The sequence below is a fragment of the Thunnus albacares genome, chromosome 23, assembly GCF_914725855.1.
Source record: "Thunnus albacares chromosome 23, fThuAlb1.1, whole genome shotgun sequence".
Classification (NCBI taxonomy): domain Eukaryota; kingdom Metazoa; phylum Chordata; class Actinopteri; order Scombriformes; family Scombridae; genus Thunnus; species Thunnus albacares.
Window position 1 is genome coordinate 1,987,033 of NC_058128.1, and position 17,353 is coordinate 2,004,385.

General features: G+C 40.5%; 1 protein-coding gene across 6 annotated transcripts in view; it reads left to right on the forward strand.

Annotated features, from left to right (window-relative positions):
* Window positions 1–17,353, forward strand: part of phf21b (PHD finger protein 21B) — a 108,112-nt gene that overhangs the window by 32,770 nt on the left and 57,989 nt on the right. For all 6 annotated transcript variants that reach the window (XM_044343334.1, XM_044343337.1, XM_044343338.1 and 3 more), the window contains one exon: window positions 16,681–16,725. In XM_044343334.1, the coding sequence (XP_044199269.1) occupies window positions 16,681–16,725 (45 nt within the window). The remainder of the gene's footprint in view (window positions 1–16,680; window positions 16,726–17,353) is intronic.

A 17,353-nucleotide genomic window follows, 5' to 3' on the forward strand; every position in this document is an offset into this window, starting at 1 on the left:
AGCTCCGTGCTGCAGTGGAGTCGTGAGTTCAGGGTTTTTTTTACAGTCTGTTTCGTATTTACATGTTGAGACTTTAACCTTATTGTTTGTTTATGGAGTTACAGCTGGAGTTCATGTTAAAGTTTGTTCCCTGTAGGACTAAATGTTCATTTACGTACGTAATTAACACTCAATGCTATTTTTGTTATTGTCAACAAATCCCACAAAAAGACTCACAAAAAGGGCCGTGGCTGTATTTAGCTTCATTTAGCCTTATTTAGCTTTATTTAGCTTCATTTAGCTTTATTTAGCTTTATTTAGCTTCATTTAGCTTTATTTAGCTTCATTTAGCCTCATTAGCTTTATTTAGCTTCATTTAGCTTTATTTAGCTTTATTTAGCTTCATTTAGCTTCATTAGCTTTATTTAGCTTCATTTAGCCTTATTTAGCTTTATTTAGCTTCATTTAGCTTCATTAGCTTTATTTAGCTTCATTTAGCTTTATTTAGCTTTATTTAGCCTTATTAGCTTTATTTAGCTTTATTTAGCTTCATTTAAGCTTATTTAGCCTTATTTAGTTTTATTTAGCCTTATTTAGTTTTATTTAGCCTTATTAGCTTTATTTAAGTTTATTTAGCTTTATTTAGCCTTATTTAGCTTTATTTAAGTTTATTTATCTTTATTTAGCCTTATTTAGCCTTATTTAGCTTTATTTAAGTTTATTTATCTTTATTTAGCCTTATTTAGCCTTATTTAGCTTTATTTAGCCTTATTTAGTTTTATTTAGCCTTATTAGCTTTATTTAGCTTTATTTAGTTTTATTTAGCCTTATTTAGCTTTATTTAAGTTTATTTAGCTTTATTTAGCCTTATTTAGCTTTATTTAAGTTTATTTATCTTTATTTAGCTTTATTTAGCTTTATTTAAGTTTATTTATCTTTATTTAGCCTTATTTAGCTTTATTTAAGTTTATTTAGCTTTATTTAGCCTTATTTAGCTTTATTTAAGTTTATTTATCTTTATTTAGCTTTATTTAAGTTTATTTAGCTTTATTTAGCTCACAAATGTTTAGTTTTTTAACTGCTGTTATGTGTAAGCACTTTTTCTCTAAAATAAGAGCACAGTTATTCAAGATAACTTAATCCAAGATTAACAAATCAAACTAACTGTTCAAAGAGTTAGACAGATTAGAATGAACAGGATCATGTTAGTCTGGATTGGTGACGACACATTTGAAGAACAGGACCTTCAATAATTACTAAAGCATCAAATGTGGATTCAATTATAGCTGAAAATAATTTGTTTTAAACTGCAGAGAACATGAAATTAGTTTTAGGAAGTTTCTAAAGAGATTAAACTTAAATGTATTAAACATTTACTTTTAGACATATAATTTACTTGTAATTCATGAAATTGACATAAAATTTCATACATTTCTATTTAAATGATGCCTTCATCATAAGATTTAAGTTAAGTTTGAGTTTATTTATAATATTTTATAACACATTATAACATAACACTGTTTACATTATGTGTATATATATATATATATATATATATATATATATACACCAGAGATTTCTCAGTATTTTCCATGTTCTCATCTAAATCATAATTATAGCAACATTTTTCTGTTGTTGCTTCTTAGAAAAACAGTCATTTATGTCTGAAATTCACCTTTTTAGTGTAAAGTAACATTAAAACTACAGTAAACTTTTACAACAACAGTTCAGGATAAAGTTTAATAAAGACTCAACTCATCAACAGTCAAATGAAGCTGAAATAAAGAACAACACCACAGCTGTTCTTTAATCTAATGAGTCACTGTGAGACAGGAAGTAGTTCAGGTTGAAAGATCTGAACATTTATGAGGTTTGTTTTCGGTGAATCGGAGGATAACCTTCACATGAAGGACGTCTTGGTGGAAAAGTGCTCTTGAAGCACGTCCGCTCTGTTCAAGAATGAACTCCTGAATGAAAAATGACCGTTTTGATTTATTCATCTCGTGGCGTGTGTGTGTGTGTGTGTGTGCGTGAGCGACGGTGACGAGGATTTACAACCAGAGATGATCTGTGTGTCAAAACAGAAGAGAAGAGAGCGGCGTTAGTTTGTCTTCTGTTAGACAGCAGGATAAAACCACCAACAGCTAAATAAAAGCTGAATAATCTGTACGGAGTGTTTTTGGGGTGTTTGGGGTTTAAATTTAGCCCATGGAGGGAGGGGGTGGGGGGGGGGTGGCGGTGGCGGTGGCGTCCTTGTGCCGTCAGTCAAGCGCTCAGGCGCTAACAAAGAGCGCAGCATAATAAATGGGGCTTCAATTTGTTTTTCCTTGACAAGGTCGCTGTGAGTGAAAGACAGCGATGGGATGTAGTGGTGGAGTGGTGGTGGTAGTGGTGGTGGTGTTGGGAGTGTTGGATTGGTAGTGGTGGTGGTAGTGGTAGTAGTGATGGTGTTGTGAGTGGGAGTGGTGGTGATGGTGGTGGGAGTGGTAGTAGTGATGGTGTTGTGAGTGGGAGTGGTGGTGATGGTGGTGGTGGTAGTAGTGGTGGTGGTGGTAGTAGTGGTGGTGGAGTGGTAGTAGTGGTGGTGGTGGTGGTGGTGGAGTGGTAGTACTGGTGGTGGTGGTGGAGTGGTAGTAGTGGTGGTGGTGGTAGTAGTGGTGGTGGAGTGGTAGTAGTGGTGGTGGTGGTGGAGTGGTAGTAGTGGTGGTGGTGGTGGAGTGGTAGTGGTGGTGGTAGTGGTGGTGGAGTGGTAGTACTGGTGGTGGTGGTGGAGTGGTAGTACTGGTGGTGGAGTGGTAGTACTGGTGGTGGAGTGGTAGTACTGGTGGTGGTGGTGGAGTGGTAGTACTGGTGGTGGAGTGGTAGTACTGGTGGTGGAGTGGTAGTAGTGGTGGTGGTGGAGTGGTAGTAGTGGTGGTGGTGGGAGTGGTAGTGGTGGTGGTGGAGTGGTAGTACTGGTGGTGGTGGTGGAGTGGTAGTACTGGTGGTGGAGTGGTAGTAGTGGTGGTGGTGGTGGTAGTAGTGGTGGTGGAGTGGTAGTACTGGTGGTGGAGTGGTAGTACTGGTGGTGGAGTGGTAGTACTGGTGGTGGTGGTGGAGTGGTAGTACTGGTGGTGGAGTGGTAGTAGTGGTGGTGGTGGTGGTAGTAGTGGTGGTGGAGTGGTAGTGGTGGTGGTGGTGGTAGTACTGGTGGTGGTGTTGGAGTGGTAGTAGTGGTGGTGGAGTGGTAGTACTGGTGGTGGAGTGGTAGTGGTGGTGGTGGTGGTAGTGGTGGTGGTGGTAGTACTGGTGGTGGTGTTGGAGTGGTAGTAGTGGTGGTGGAGTGGTAGTGGTGGTGGTGGTAGTAGTGGTAGTAGTGGTGGTGGTGGTAGTAGTGGTAGTGGTGGTGGTGGTGGTAGTAGTGGTGGAGTGGTAGTACTGGTGGTGGAGTGGTAGTACTGGTGGTGGAGTGGTAGTAGTGGTGGTGGTGGTGGTAGTAGTGGTGGAGTGGTAGTACTGGTGGTGGAGTGGTAGTACTGGTGGTGGAGTGGTAGTAGTGGTGGTGGTGGAGTGGTAGTACTGGTGGTGGTAGTAGTGGTAGTACTGGTGGTGGAGTGGTAGTACTGGTGGTGGAGTGGTAGTACTGGTGGTGGAGTGGTAGTAGTGGTGGTGGTGGTGGTAGTAGTGGTAGTACTGGTGGTGGAGTGGTAGTACTGGTGGTGGAGTGGTAGTACTGGTGGGAGTGGTGGGGCCTGAATTTACTCAAATATGTTTGTGGTGAACAAAAACTGCTAAATCCAAAAGCTAATGCTACTTAGAGAAGTAATTTTTCAGATTTTTCGAGTCTGCACGTGAACGCATCAAAACAGAAGGACCTCTGAGATGCTTTGTAATCTCCATGGCAACAGGAGATGCTGCTTACGGGTGTTGTAGTATTTAGAGACGTCTGACGAACCAAACGTCAGGTAAAAAGCTGTGATGAGTTGCGTGATGAAACGACAGGCGTGCGGGAGGTTTATAAGACTAGTGTATTGATACGCAAGATGGCCAAAAGTATGTAGACACCCCTGTTAGTTCCACCAGACTGACTTTTCTCTAAAAACTATTCAAATGAAAGAATCTGAGAGATGAAGATCACTGTTGTTGACATATGTGACCTGTGAGGAGAAGTCACAGGTAGAGTTTGCTTTGTTTTAAAGGACCATGAGGAGGTTAAATGATGTGTTTTAGAGCTGCAACGATTAAATAATTGCGATAATTTGAATCTGTGTTTTTGCAGGATGTGTAAAACATCTACACGGTGAATATTTTGTTTTTTGTTTTTTTGTCATGATTAGTCCTTCTCATCCTGTGAAGTCAGTTTTATATCTTCCTCTGTGGGTTTGGAGCAGCTTTGTCATGTCTGATGATAATAATAACGCTGATGATGTCACAGTGATGTCATAACCAGGGTTATCTTTGTTTGGGCTTGATGGTTATAAATTTATAGCATAATGGAAATTCCTGTGTTACAAACTGCAGTGTGTTTGAATGATGTGGTTGTTTTACCCTGCAGGGAGGGGTCTGATAAAGAGATGCTGCTGAGATGCATTATGGGAAATGTAGGCCCCTGTTCTTTTTTTTGCCCAGACTATGAACTTAAAGTTAGGATATTTCCACCTCTGCTGCTCGACTATTCTTCTCTTAATCTTTCTCTTGCAAGCCTTCATGGAAATTAACAGAATTAAACATGAGACTGAAAAGTGTCTCAAGTTGAAGAGAGAAACCCTCCAGAAACACAGCAGAGGTCAAACGCCACCAGCGAGGAAAAAAAACCACGGGGGGGGGGGGGATAAACGTTCACTGTCCTCCTCCTCAGAGCTGATAACAGGCGGCGGGGAGCCGCAGAAAAAAAAAAGGAGGGTAAAATAAACCCTGCATCCTGTCTGTCAGGGGTTTAAAAAGTGTTTGTGACTGCAGGCGAGCAGCTTCATTTGAATCACAGCGAGCTGAACGCCATCAGAAAGTCTTGAGATCAGGCCCGCAGCCCTCGCCTCACGTCTGTGTGCGTCTGTATTTTTATGCGAGCATTGAGCCTGTTATATTTGGCATGTTGCTACGGAAACTAGCCTTCATTTAAGAACTATTGTTACCTCTTCCCCCTGTGGAGGGCAGAACAAATTGTGCCGAGGCTTTTTCTTTTCATTTCTGAAGTATCCCTTTGACATGGAGCTCAGGTACAGCGGAGGCTAATGCCACACAAGAAAAAAAGCTCTGTGGAAAGCCAGTCATTATTTTTCATTAAGCAAAGCCGCACAGTAATCACTCTGCCTTCCCAGGCACAGATTCAGCTGACCGTTGAGTAATGTGCAGCGAACACACACACACACACACACACACACACACACACACACACACACACACACACACACACACACAGAAACAGAAACACTCGTAGCCAGCAGCGGCGCGGAGACAATATGGATATACAGTCCTCAGAAATAACTCGGCCCCTGCAGGCTGCAGCGCCACTTCAGCTCGCTCCAAATAATTGGGTTAATTTAGCCGTTTAGTGCGATGACGCCTCAGGACGGCGCCCAAAAAAAAAAAAAAAAAAAAGTCCACAACAGTTGTGACAAAAATAAAAGCAGCAGCAGCAGCAGCAGCAGCAGCAGCAGCTCACAGCCTCCACACTCCGCTCCTGCCTTTATCTTTCTCTGGGGCTCTTCTGTCCAAACCCCCATTTATTTTTAATTGCTTTCCAGCGTTTGTCCGCATCTTTGTTTACGTCTCTGTGGCCTCCGATAAGCGAGGCAATAATGGGAAATTAATTTGAACACATCCACAGAGGTAGCTAAAATGTCAAAACTCATGGCCGCAGAGTGCAGCCATTCTTCTTCTTCTTCTTCTTCTTCTGCTGCTGCTGCTTTCATTAGTTTCCTGTGCCCATGTTTAGATTTCCATACGTGTGCTAACAAAGCAGCTGGCGTCCCCGGCAGGCGACATGTAAACACAATGTGTGTCAGAGGGCAAAGAAGACGCTTCACAGCCGTCTGGACGGAGGGTTTAAACCCCGCGGAGGCTGCACAACACGTCACCCGTGAGCACCAATAAAGTCGTTATCAGCCATGTTTCAAACGACCTTTTGAACTTGACAAAAACAAACATGGCCGCCTGCTTCTCTTGTCAGGTTCAACAGTAACATGAGTGATAAAGGATGTTCAGGAATGACATCATCATGTATATTTACTGGTAATTCAAGATCTGCAGTGATTGATACTGGAGCATCTTTTGTTTGTTGTTGTTGTTGTTGTTGTTTACTATTTAACCAGCAGCCAGATGTGTTTATGTCTTCTAGTAGTAATGAATGACAGCTGACAGTTATTTTAATACTCAGTTGGCTAAAAATGACTCAGATACAAATATATGTCATGTTGCTCTTCAGTCATGGTTCACTGAAAGTGTTGTTGTTGTTGTTGTTGTTGTTGTTGTTGTCGTTGTCGCCTTAAACGGCATCAACACACTGTTTCTATTCAACTATTGAGAAATAAACCTGTTCTGGTTGAATGAGCTCAAGTTGTGGAATAAAAACAGTATTTTGAATTCACACATTTAATTGTAGTTTAATTTCCTGTAGAGACAACAAACAAACAAACAACCAGCTGTTTATTTTGTTACCTGCAGTAAGTTTGTAGAGAATTATGTAAAAGTTTTGATGCAAATAATTAAAAGTCAAAACTTTTGTCAGTAGGCCAAATATATTTTCTGGAGGGACGGATTTGGCCCACGAGCCGCTGTTTGCCCACCGCTGGTCTATGGTTTGACATCAGTGGCTCAGTGATACAATCACATATAATAATAATAAAACAAATGTTCTAATCAGGGGTTAAAGTAACAATTATTTTTAAATGTTGACACATCCACACCGTTAAAAACCTCCGTATTCATTCTGCAGCTGCTAATATTTCACGTTAAAGGTGCTGCTGTAAGAGTAGCGTAGCTCCTTCAGGGCAGCGTGTGATTGGACGAGAAGAAAAGGTTAACAGGAAGTCGTCATTCTGCAGCTTCTCAAGACCAAGAAAAGACTGGTCTGTTGCTGCTAGGGAGGGGGGGGGGGGGGTTAGCCCTGAGGTTAGCGACGACGACGGGTTAGCCTGACCTGACCACGCTCACTTAAGGTGGACTGATCTTTTTAAGGTGGACCAGCTGTTCTAGTTTTAGTGTCTCCTAAACAGAAACGTGTGGCTGCTCATCTTCAAACCCCATCAACAAAGTAAATCTCTTAATTGGCTCTGATACGGATCATTTTTGTTGTTTTTTAATTTGAAACATTAAATTAAAACAACCAACAAGTCAGTTTATGAAGATGAAAATGTCATCACTCGTATGCTGTTACTCTGCCGGTTACCTGATTGCAGGTTTGACCTTTCGACAGCCGTTTCTGCACCTGTTTAATGTCACCGAGCGCCTTTTTTAATTAATGCTAAAATTAGAGAAGGCTGCTGCTGCAGTACCTGCTTCGTGTAACCCAGGACTGTATCTTTCAACCCGCCGCTGAGTCGGGAGGTTTTTCGAGCTCCCGACAAGAAAATTCTCTGAAAGACAAATCAAAAAAAAGAGACCGGAGACCGATTGGGGAGAAAATTGCTTCTCCGGTAGAAACGAGTGTTCGCAAACATGCAGTGAAAATTGGAAGCCTGTGGAACATTATGTGCTGGAACATTACACGGAAATGATCAAAGCCTGAAGGAATTACTCTTATTAGAAAACTGAACGTGGAGCACACAGAGGCCTGATTTTTAGAGAGAGAGAGAGAGAGAGAGAGAGAGAGAGAGAGAGAGAGAGAGAGAGAGAGAGAGACTCTGGAGGGAAAAATACTCACCATAAAACACTTGAACAGGTTTTAAAAACAGCTGCAGATGATTCCAGGAAGCGTCGGGGTTTGTTTTCTGGTGGAGTATTTTTCAGGAGTGAATCATCACACATAGTGAAGAGGTAACAGTTTCTGATGTAACGCAGGGAAAATACTGTAAGACTGAGAAATACATGTTTACATTCCTGTTAATATAAAAGAGTAAAGTATGTTGACTGGTGATGTACAGTATAAATGTCTACAGCTACACAAGGCTGTAATACTCATTACAGTTTCTATTCTCAGAGTTTGAACACTGGTGGGACAGGAAATGTAGTTTAAAGGTTTTTGCTGCTTTTACACGTTATGGCAGGAAAGTAAAAGCTCCTGTTATTTAAATATCACCATTTAACTCTTTCATGCATGAATTATGAACTTCATTTTTTTTAAACAGGCATTTGTCAAGGAGTTTATCACATGTCCACTCAGGACAACATGCGTTTGACTTTCAACTGAAGGAATATGTATTTAACAAACCAATGAATACAATTATACATCATTTGAAAAACTAATGTTTTAACATATTTTAACATATTCTAATACTGTTCAATGCAAAACATCCTCAGCCCCCTTAAAACTGCAAGTTACACTCTAATAACATAAATCAGTTGATTTACAGTTACTGCAGATGAAATAATAGTATAAATATATTCAGTGATGCATGATGATGTCAAACTTAGCGGACAGATGATTAATCGTCATTTTCTTCCAACATAAAATCAATACTTGGAAATTTTAACAGTTGTATTACTCCTTAGTTGTTACTTGATGTTACAACATTTTATTACTATAGAAGGATCGGCGAGATGTTCCCGAACTGCTGAGCGTTTACGGCCGGCTGGCGGCCATCTTGGTTTTGAGAAATTTGTGTTGCACTTACAAAGGCTGGTCAATGGATGGCAGCGTCTGGGACGACCCACTAGAGTCCACTGTGTTGGCTGATGTGCGACTATACCATTAAAACATCATGCATATATAAGAAAACAGCTTGTGAACAGCTGTCTGCTGTAGTGACCGCTACGCATGAAAGGGTTAAAAAATTATTTGTTTTCGGGAAGAAAATAACACATAAAGAATAACGGCGTTACATCTCCGTCTATGGATGTATGAATAGCTGCAGGTTTGTGGGTCTGACAGAGTTGAGCTTTGTCTGAGTGGTTCAGTGCAGTCGTCTGTTAGATTGGGGTTCGAGACCCGGTGTCGGAACCCGACTGTGCAAAATGATTTATTGAAGAACTTTTATTTTAACACTTTTTATAATCCTAAAATTAAAAGTATAATAAAAACAAAATCAGGATCGTTACGTCTATTTCCACTTTTATTCGTATACAAATACAAATAGTATCTCTGCCTCAACAAATACAAACACTGAGCACTGAGCACATCCCTGGTCACCTGACACCGTGATGCTTCCACCGCCAAGACGCCCTCAGCGAGACACTGAGCTATTAACTGATTCATTTATTCATCAGTTTAAACAGTTACACTAATTCACACATCAAACATTCAATCTACAGACAGATAATAACATATTTACAACCTTCAGACAACCAAAACAAATCAAACTCTTATATTCAGCAGGTTGTCGCTGCCATAAACAATTATCATAAAGGTTTGTTGTATGTTTTTTTTTTCTTTCTTTGCACAACGACAGCCCAGTTTTCCTCTGGAATAATAAGACATTTACTCTATAATCTATAAATGATGAGTTATTTTGTGATTCTTTCTGGGAAAAAGGTCCGAAAAATAGTTGATTTGTTGCCGGTTTTCTGTCTGCAGCTAATAATAAACATCAACGTACATGGAAGCGCAGTAGCAGGTTTAAAAGTTGTTTTTTTCTTTTTAGGAATCAAAAAGCATATTTCTGAACAAATAACTGGTTCTTATGTACGTGGATCAATAACCTGCTGTGTTCATGATACAGAACAACAGAGTCATTAAACATCCAGAACAGCAGAAGTTCATAGTAATCAATTAATCGTTTATAGTCGTTCTTTCAGCTGATTCCAGCTGCTTAAATGTGAATATTTTCTGATTTCTTCAGTCTCTATGACATTTGAAGACGTTTCTGACATTTTATAGACCAAATGACTAATTGATTAATTGGGAAAATAATGGACAGATTGATATATATAATGAAGATGATGATTAGTTGCAGCCCTAAAGTGAGTGTGACAGGTGTTTCCTTCCTTTTAACAGCGCGTCGGTCAGCAGGGTTTCCCTCCTCCTGGCTGATGTTCGCTTCAGTCTGTCGAGTCTGTAATGGATTCTGTGTCCGAACATGAATGACTTCTCTCTCACATGCAGCAGCAGCAGCAGCAGCAGCAGCAGCAGACAAAAGACAATTTCATTTACCTGCATCTAATGAAAAGGCAATTTGTTGTGTGATAGCATGGAGATGGAGCGGGACGCTGACTGACACGCAGACACACCGGAGGATGCAGAGCAGAAATGGATGACGCTGTGTCTGTTGTCTGTTGCAGCTCCCAGAAGGCGAAGCGAGCGGCCTCGACACGTCTGCGGCGCCGTAAACTCAATCATTTTCTCCACAGTGACCTGTTAGAGGTCTGTGTTGAAACCTGGACGAATCAGAAAGCTGTAGCAGATGATAATGAAAACGAAGAAAGGTATTTTTTAAAAACCAGCATATTCACAAACTGCATGGCCTCTTTATTGCGTTAAATTTACTCAAAGACGGATGTTTGGGCTTCAGGTTGGATTCAGCGTTTTTCAGATGAGCTGCTATGTTTTTATTGTTTGAAAAGTGGCTTGTTTGTTGTTTGTCCAGTCAGGTGCGAGGTGAGAGTAGTCAAACCTGCTGGAAATAAAAACAAGGATACGTTTTCCTCAAGTCATGTCTGGATACAGATTCTCTGTTTTTAAGATGGTTTTATGAGGAGTTTGTTACTGATTTGAAAAGTTTAGCTATAAGTCCATGATTACTTCCAGATCTGACACGTTTTTATTGTCAGACAGTCAATAAGTGTTACCTCTCAGCTTCTCAGTTTTTCAAAAAAAATTACTCTTTCAGGTTTGTCTGAAGGAAGTGGAGCACACCCGATCACTGATTTGATTAATTACTCGCAAAGAAAACATATGCAAGCTAAGGGAGTTGTGGACGGTTGTATGTTGTATAGTTGGTTTTGTTGTTCTGCATAATTTGGCCTAATGGAAGCATTTTAATACAAAAAAGAGGCCAAGAACCGAGCCTTGGGGAACTCCCAACAGGTATAAACGCCTTATTAATGGAGGATAGATTATCAAACATTTGGGCCAGGCCAAAAAAAATCTGTTTAAATCCCCTTTCAAGACACTTGCATTGTCTTTGTAGCTAGCTAGCTCTTAAGTTGATCAGGAAGATCAGTTACTTTGAGAAAACACATGACCTTGAATACTGACAGTAACATTTATAACTGCAAATATGTTCAAAGTCTTTCTGGAAGAGATTAAACTCCTGGCAAAACTTTTTTTTTTTTTTTTTTGTCATTAATAACTGAGCTCAACTCTGTATACATAGCATGGAGTTCCACAAGGCTCAATCCTTGGGCCTCTTTTATTCTCATTATTATAAGATTTACATGTTTCCACTAAAATATTTGGCCAAATTATGCAACAGGATTTTCTAAACCTAAAACCTAAAGGTTGTTCTTATTAACATATTATAACTGAGGTATACAATAACTTATTAACCATTAATAAAGCCATTAGTTAAAAACGTTTATACAGTATATGATGTGTGGAGTTCCTCAAGGCTCAATGTTTGGGCTTCTTTTATCATTTTTATGCCATTTACATGTTTCCATTATGTTAATATTACCACCTGGAAACCCCAAAGTTGTAATTGTTTGTAACTAACCTAAAGCATTAATAAGTTATGTATTAATGATTTATAAACCTTCTGTAAAGGACGTCTTATTCACAACTGTCACTAGAACTTGAAACAGCTGCGAGTGGAGGATCCTGCTCGGTCAAAAGGCAGTACTGCTGTTAAGATAAATGTTTTTTCTCTAAAAAAATGACAGAACAGCTGGTAAATTAAGCTTCCAAGAGCTTCTTTTAATTAACATGTAGAAACAGTATCCATGGGCGTCCTAAATGATGCTCCAACAGTCATTTTCACTGTAACTAAGTGGCTGTTTCTCCTGCTGGAGCTGTGAATATGTGAGAGCCACACCTCTAATTGAACACTGGCATGTCGGAGCATGTTTCAGCCCCACGCTGCCATCAGCTGCTGACACACCAGGGACCAGGCCTCCCCTTCCTCCCCTTCCTCCTCCTCCTCCTCCTCACACCTCCTCCTGTCCCCTGTGAATGATGTGAAGTCTGCTGTGGATATTCAAGGTCTCCAGAAGATGATATTCGTCATCCTCAGTGACCTTTCCTGTAGTGCCGCCATTAAGCCAAAAAACCTCCACTTGATCAACGTTTTGGTCGAGATATTTCAAAAACTATAGAAATGATTACTTCATATCTTTCTGTGTATGTTCATGTAGCCCAGAGGATGGTTTCTATGGTTTTCTACGTAATCTGCTGCAGACGTAGATGCTCCTCAGAGGATGAACCTTAGTGAGTGTTTATGACCTTTTTCCTTTTCTTCTAGTGCCTCTATCAGGCCAAATTTACTACTACAGCATTAATGATTAACCATAGACTGTAAAGAATAATGGACGTCATCCATTGGTTTGTGGACTCCTGTTTTGGAGTCTTGACCGTCGCCATCTTGGATTTTTGGAGCTAGAAGTGATCACATTTGGCCGAGAGAGGAGTGACCCTAATGTTAGCTGCTAGCTTGGTTAATTAGCCTTAATTATATAAAAGTTATATATAAAAATTCACCCTGTACAGTTGTCATGAAAACAGTTTCTTGTACCAGGCTGTAAACATGTTTATTTCTGCTGTAAAGTTGGGCATCTTAACGTGGGGGTTTATGGGGATTGACTCACCTTCGCAGCCTCAAGTGGTCGTTCAAGGAACTGTAGTTTTTTGGCACTTCCGCATTGGCTTCGTTTTTCAGCCGTGGAGGTTGCTGCTTGTGATTAAATTGATAGTTACTGCACTAAAACTATTGATCAAGTTGTGGGAAAGTGAAATAATATATAAAACATAATACAAAAAGCCTAAATCTTCACTCAACCCCTCCTACAACAGCACCCAAAACCTGGTGTAATGTATTTGAAGTATTTTTATTATATGTGTACAGCGTCTTGAGCTACAACTACTGTATAAAAACTAAATAAACGTACCTTGATGGTAACCAAGGCGACGTACAAATTTAAAGCCATGTAGCGTTACATACATGGTCCGGCCATGCATGATGTTTTGACCTAGTCTTGTTTCAAGGTGATCTCAGTTGTCGTGTTGCCATGTTGGGCTTTTATTAGTTCTTTTTTCAGTCTTGTTGGATTTAAATCTAATTTTTCGACCATGACCTTCAGACATAATCATCTTGAGAAGTTAGCAGCTACTTCTGCCAGTTTCTCCTTGTTGATTAAACTACCAAAGACAAATTTTTACAGGCATTTATTTGGCGGGTGTTAAATTTTGGGAGCAGAAGAAGTGTTGGGAGGAATGGCGACGGCGGAGGCAGCTGGGCAGGTGGCCGCCGGCTCCCACGAGGCTCCACGGTTGCAGCTTTTTGAGAGATGAAGCCCGTCAGAGTTAGCCAAACAGCGCTAATGCTCTCCCCAGAAAGGCTCCCCCGTCCAAATGCTAACAAGAAAGCAGAAGCCGGCTGTGTTTGTGTGCATTTTGAACAGATGCTCTGGCTGTAAATATGGGGGGGGGTGCCATTTGTTTTCATTTTGTTGCATTCAGGGGAAGGGGGAGGATTATGTTGTGAGAGAAAACAGTCATTCAGATGCAGCAAACTCAGTCCATCCTTTACTCTGAGTGAGCCGATCTTTATCTTGTGTCCTGCAAACCAAATATTTGTATTTTAGGGATGAAGGACAAATGCCAGCACACACACACACACACACAGAGAGAGAGAGAGAGAGAGAGAGAGAGAGAGTACCTGCTCTGGTTTTCTGTTTTGTTTTGGACTTTCATCGAGAGAAATTGCACCTAAAATAGCTGCTCAGTTTTTATGAAGCAGAAGCTGAAGGCTGGTCGGTAAACAGAAGTAGCAAAAACCAATCACTTCTCCTCCTTTTGCAGAGTTTTATAACCTCTTGAATAGTAATAGTCTAATTTTATTCCAACTGTGCTCACTTATTATTGAAAAATGAGCCGCATTCAATCAGTATTTTCCTCTAAACAGGGAAATGTTTTGTTTGCAACACTGAAAAGATTTGTCTGGGAGTTTTTGTATTTGTCGTCTGTAAAACTTCACACAGGACGGCGTTAAGCTGTTTAATTAAGATTAAAATGACCAGTGGAGCTCTAGAGAGGGAACTGGACAGCTAACGTAAGTCCTCCGGAGCTTTTGGAGAATATAGGAGTTTATAACCTCAACTCTAAAACTATTAACAAAACACAAACATCTTTTTACATCTGAATACTGAATTAGTTCTTAATGACTTTAGTTTCAGGAATGTGTTTCATGTCTAACAAACAGAAGGAAGTTTGCACTTGTGTCCAGTTTACTTTACGTATAAACTGACTGTATGTAGACGTAGCGAGGTGTGATGTGGTTGTCTTTCACGCTCTGGAAACACGCCTTTAATAGCTAAATTGTGCTAACAGGGCAGGTGTCGTAATCAAGTAAAACTTATTGTGACAACAGTCGGACTCAGTGTGAGTCCCAGAGCCGACTGTCAATCAATCACAGCTGTCAATCAACGCCAACACAGCAGACATCTGAGCTACTATAATATTATTAACGGAGCAGTAATTTCCAAAATGACCACCAGCACACTTATTAGAGGGTCTGAATTTACAGATTGAGACCAGAATGACTCAGTCGGGTGAGGGTCAGTCGGAGCAGCTGATGGAGCCACTTTTTGACATAATGTGACCTGGCGGTGTTGGATATTAGCTCACCTCTTTTACATCATCATATTTGGTATTTTTAGTTTCTGTGTGTGTGCGTTTGCCTCAGATTGTCCCTTTTTTTTTTTTGAGGAATGAATAAAGTTGAATTGAAACCGGCGCAGGTTTCAGGATGAGCTGTGAATATCTGCTGCACTGTTGCTGCTGCTGTTGCTGCTGCTGCTGCTGCTGCTGTAGTATTTAGAGGTCAGACCGACTGAAAATCCTCTGCAGCAGTAACACTGAACCGTCTGAACTCACACACAGAGAGAGTAGTAACAGCGAATGAGTCGACAGTAAAACGTCAAACACGGTGTAGACGTTGTAAAATGGTTCGGGGGTGGGGGGGGGGCGGGGGGGGGGAGCTTTTGCAGTTGCAGTAATCTCTCTCTGATGCAACGGCGCTCAGCTCCCGAGTGAAACTGATTTGGAAACTATCAGCACTCTGCTTATAAATTTCCCCTGTGTGAAAAGCAATGCATACAGAATGAATCCGCCTCTATTTATCTATCTGACAATCCACACACACACACACACACACTCTCCTCTCACTCCTATCCTAACCACCTACACTGCTGGAGGGACAAAAAAAAAGGAGAAGAAGAAGAAGAGATTCCCAACTCGGCTTCAGTTTTTCTGTTCCGGTCCCCAGACGTTTCTACATGTATCCATTAGATTACAGATGACAAATAGACGCAGATCTCTCACTGCCGGCTTGGGAAACGGCCTCAGCTGTGATAGCACAACGACGACGACGACGACGACGGCGTTTCTGCCTCCAGAGGGTTCACTTGTTGTTTGTTTTAGTGTTTGTTAAAGTGCAGGGTGGGCGAGGAAGAGGAGGAGGAGGATTCACTGCAGCATAAAGTGGATCAGACACGGGAACGACGGGGAAAGTTGTGCAGCGTAAACGAGGAGAAATGAGCTGCAGGGCAGAGTTTCTCAAGCTGGAAGCATTTTAAGTTCAGTGTTTTAACGTTTGTAGATTAGTACAGCTGAGGGTTCACAGGTGTCTGTAATCATTCCTCCGGTTCAGACTGGATGTTAAAAGATCCTTCAAATGTGCTTTCAGTGGAAGTGATGGAGTGGAAGTACGGTAACAAAAAGCTTCTATTCAGCTTCAGCAGTCTGAGTTAGTCATATCAAGTGGATATCTGACACATTTACAGTCTTTTTAGCATCAAATTCCCTCTTTGTGTTTCCTCGGACAGTGTTTCCCTGTTGAGCTGCAGGTGGAAGTATAGTAACAAAAAGAGGGACTTTGGCACTAAAAAGACTGTAACGTTGAAAGATATCTACTTGATTTGACTCATTTGGACGCTGAAGCTTCATATTAGCTCAAGGACTAATCCATTGATCGACTAATTGTTGCAGCTCCGGTAAGGTTACGTTCCAAGGCTGTTATTTTAGTTATTTACTGGAAGGTTTGAAAGAGCTTCTCTTACTTCTGGAAGAAAAGCTGCAAGTTCTGGTTTCACTTCAGCTCCAGCTATATGCACACTGAACAGTTAGAGATGCAATTAAAAGTCTAAATATGAAAACAGTCTTGGTACAATTTGCACGTGATTGCTGAAAGCTGAAAATGATTGTGTTGCATTGCTGAAAGCTGAATAGTATTGAAAATCTACAAAGATGAATATTTCCTGCAGGTGGGATCAAACCTACGACCTCTTTGCTCTGCTTCCTACGTAACTAACCAGCTACGAAGCTACTTCCAAGACAAATGTTGAGATGTTGTCAATCAACTTGTTTTACAGCCTTAAAATATTCGTGTTTAAAAGTCGTTAGGTTGTCTGCTGTTGCATTTATAATGTTAAAATGTCTGAATGTTTTTACTTAATTTAGTTTCTTTCTCTTTGCAGAATCAGACGTTGTGCAAAGGCCTCAATGAACTCCAGAACGGACAGGTACGCAAATGTTCTCTGCTTCTGTTTCTACCACGTTAAGTGTCTGTTTACATGGATGCAATCACAAAAGTTCACAATATCCAACTGCTGACCTGAGTATTTGTCTTTAAAAAAAGGAAACCAGTATCACTGTAGGAACTTGTATGAAACGAGTCTGTGGTTGTGTTTCTGTTTCTGTTTCCTCTCTGGAGCTTTTAATCTGGAAACTATTAGTCTGTCTCGATATGTGCTGACGGCGTGTTTGTTGAAGTATTGCAGTAAAAGTACATAAGTATTATGAGCTTGATGTAGTTAAAGTATTGCAGTAAAAGTAGTGGTTTGGTCCCTGTTTTCAGTTTTTGGACTTTTTCTCTAATCTTTGATTTTTGCTGAAATATTGGATCATTTGAACATTTATTGAAATGAAAGCATGTGAGAAGTTTAGAGGGAAAAATCACTATTTGGTGGAGCTGTTAACAACTCATAGACATGTGAAATGTGACCCCGACTACACACTGCTTTTTGTAAGACGTCAAAAGACAAAAAGGTTGGAAACCACTGGTTTCATCTTTAACAATGTGTTGTATTTTAAAAGCTTGTTATATTATCCATTGTGTCAAATCTTCATCTGAAAAGTAACTAAAGCTGT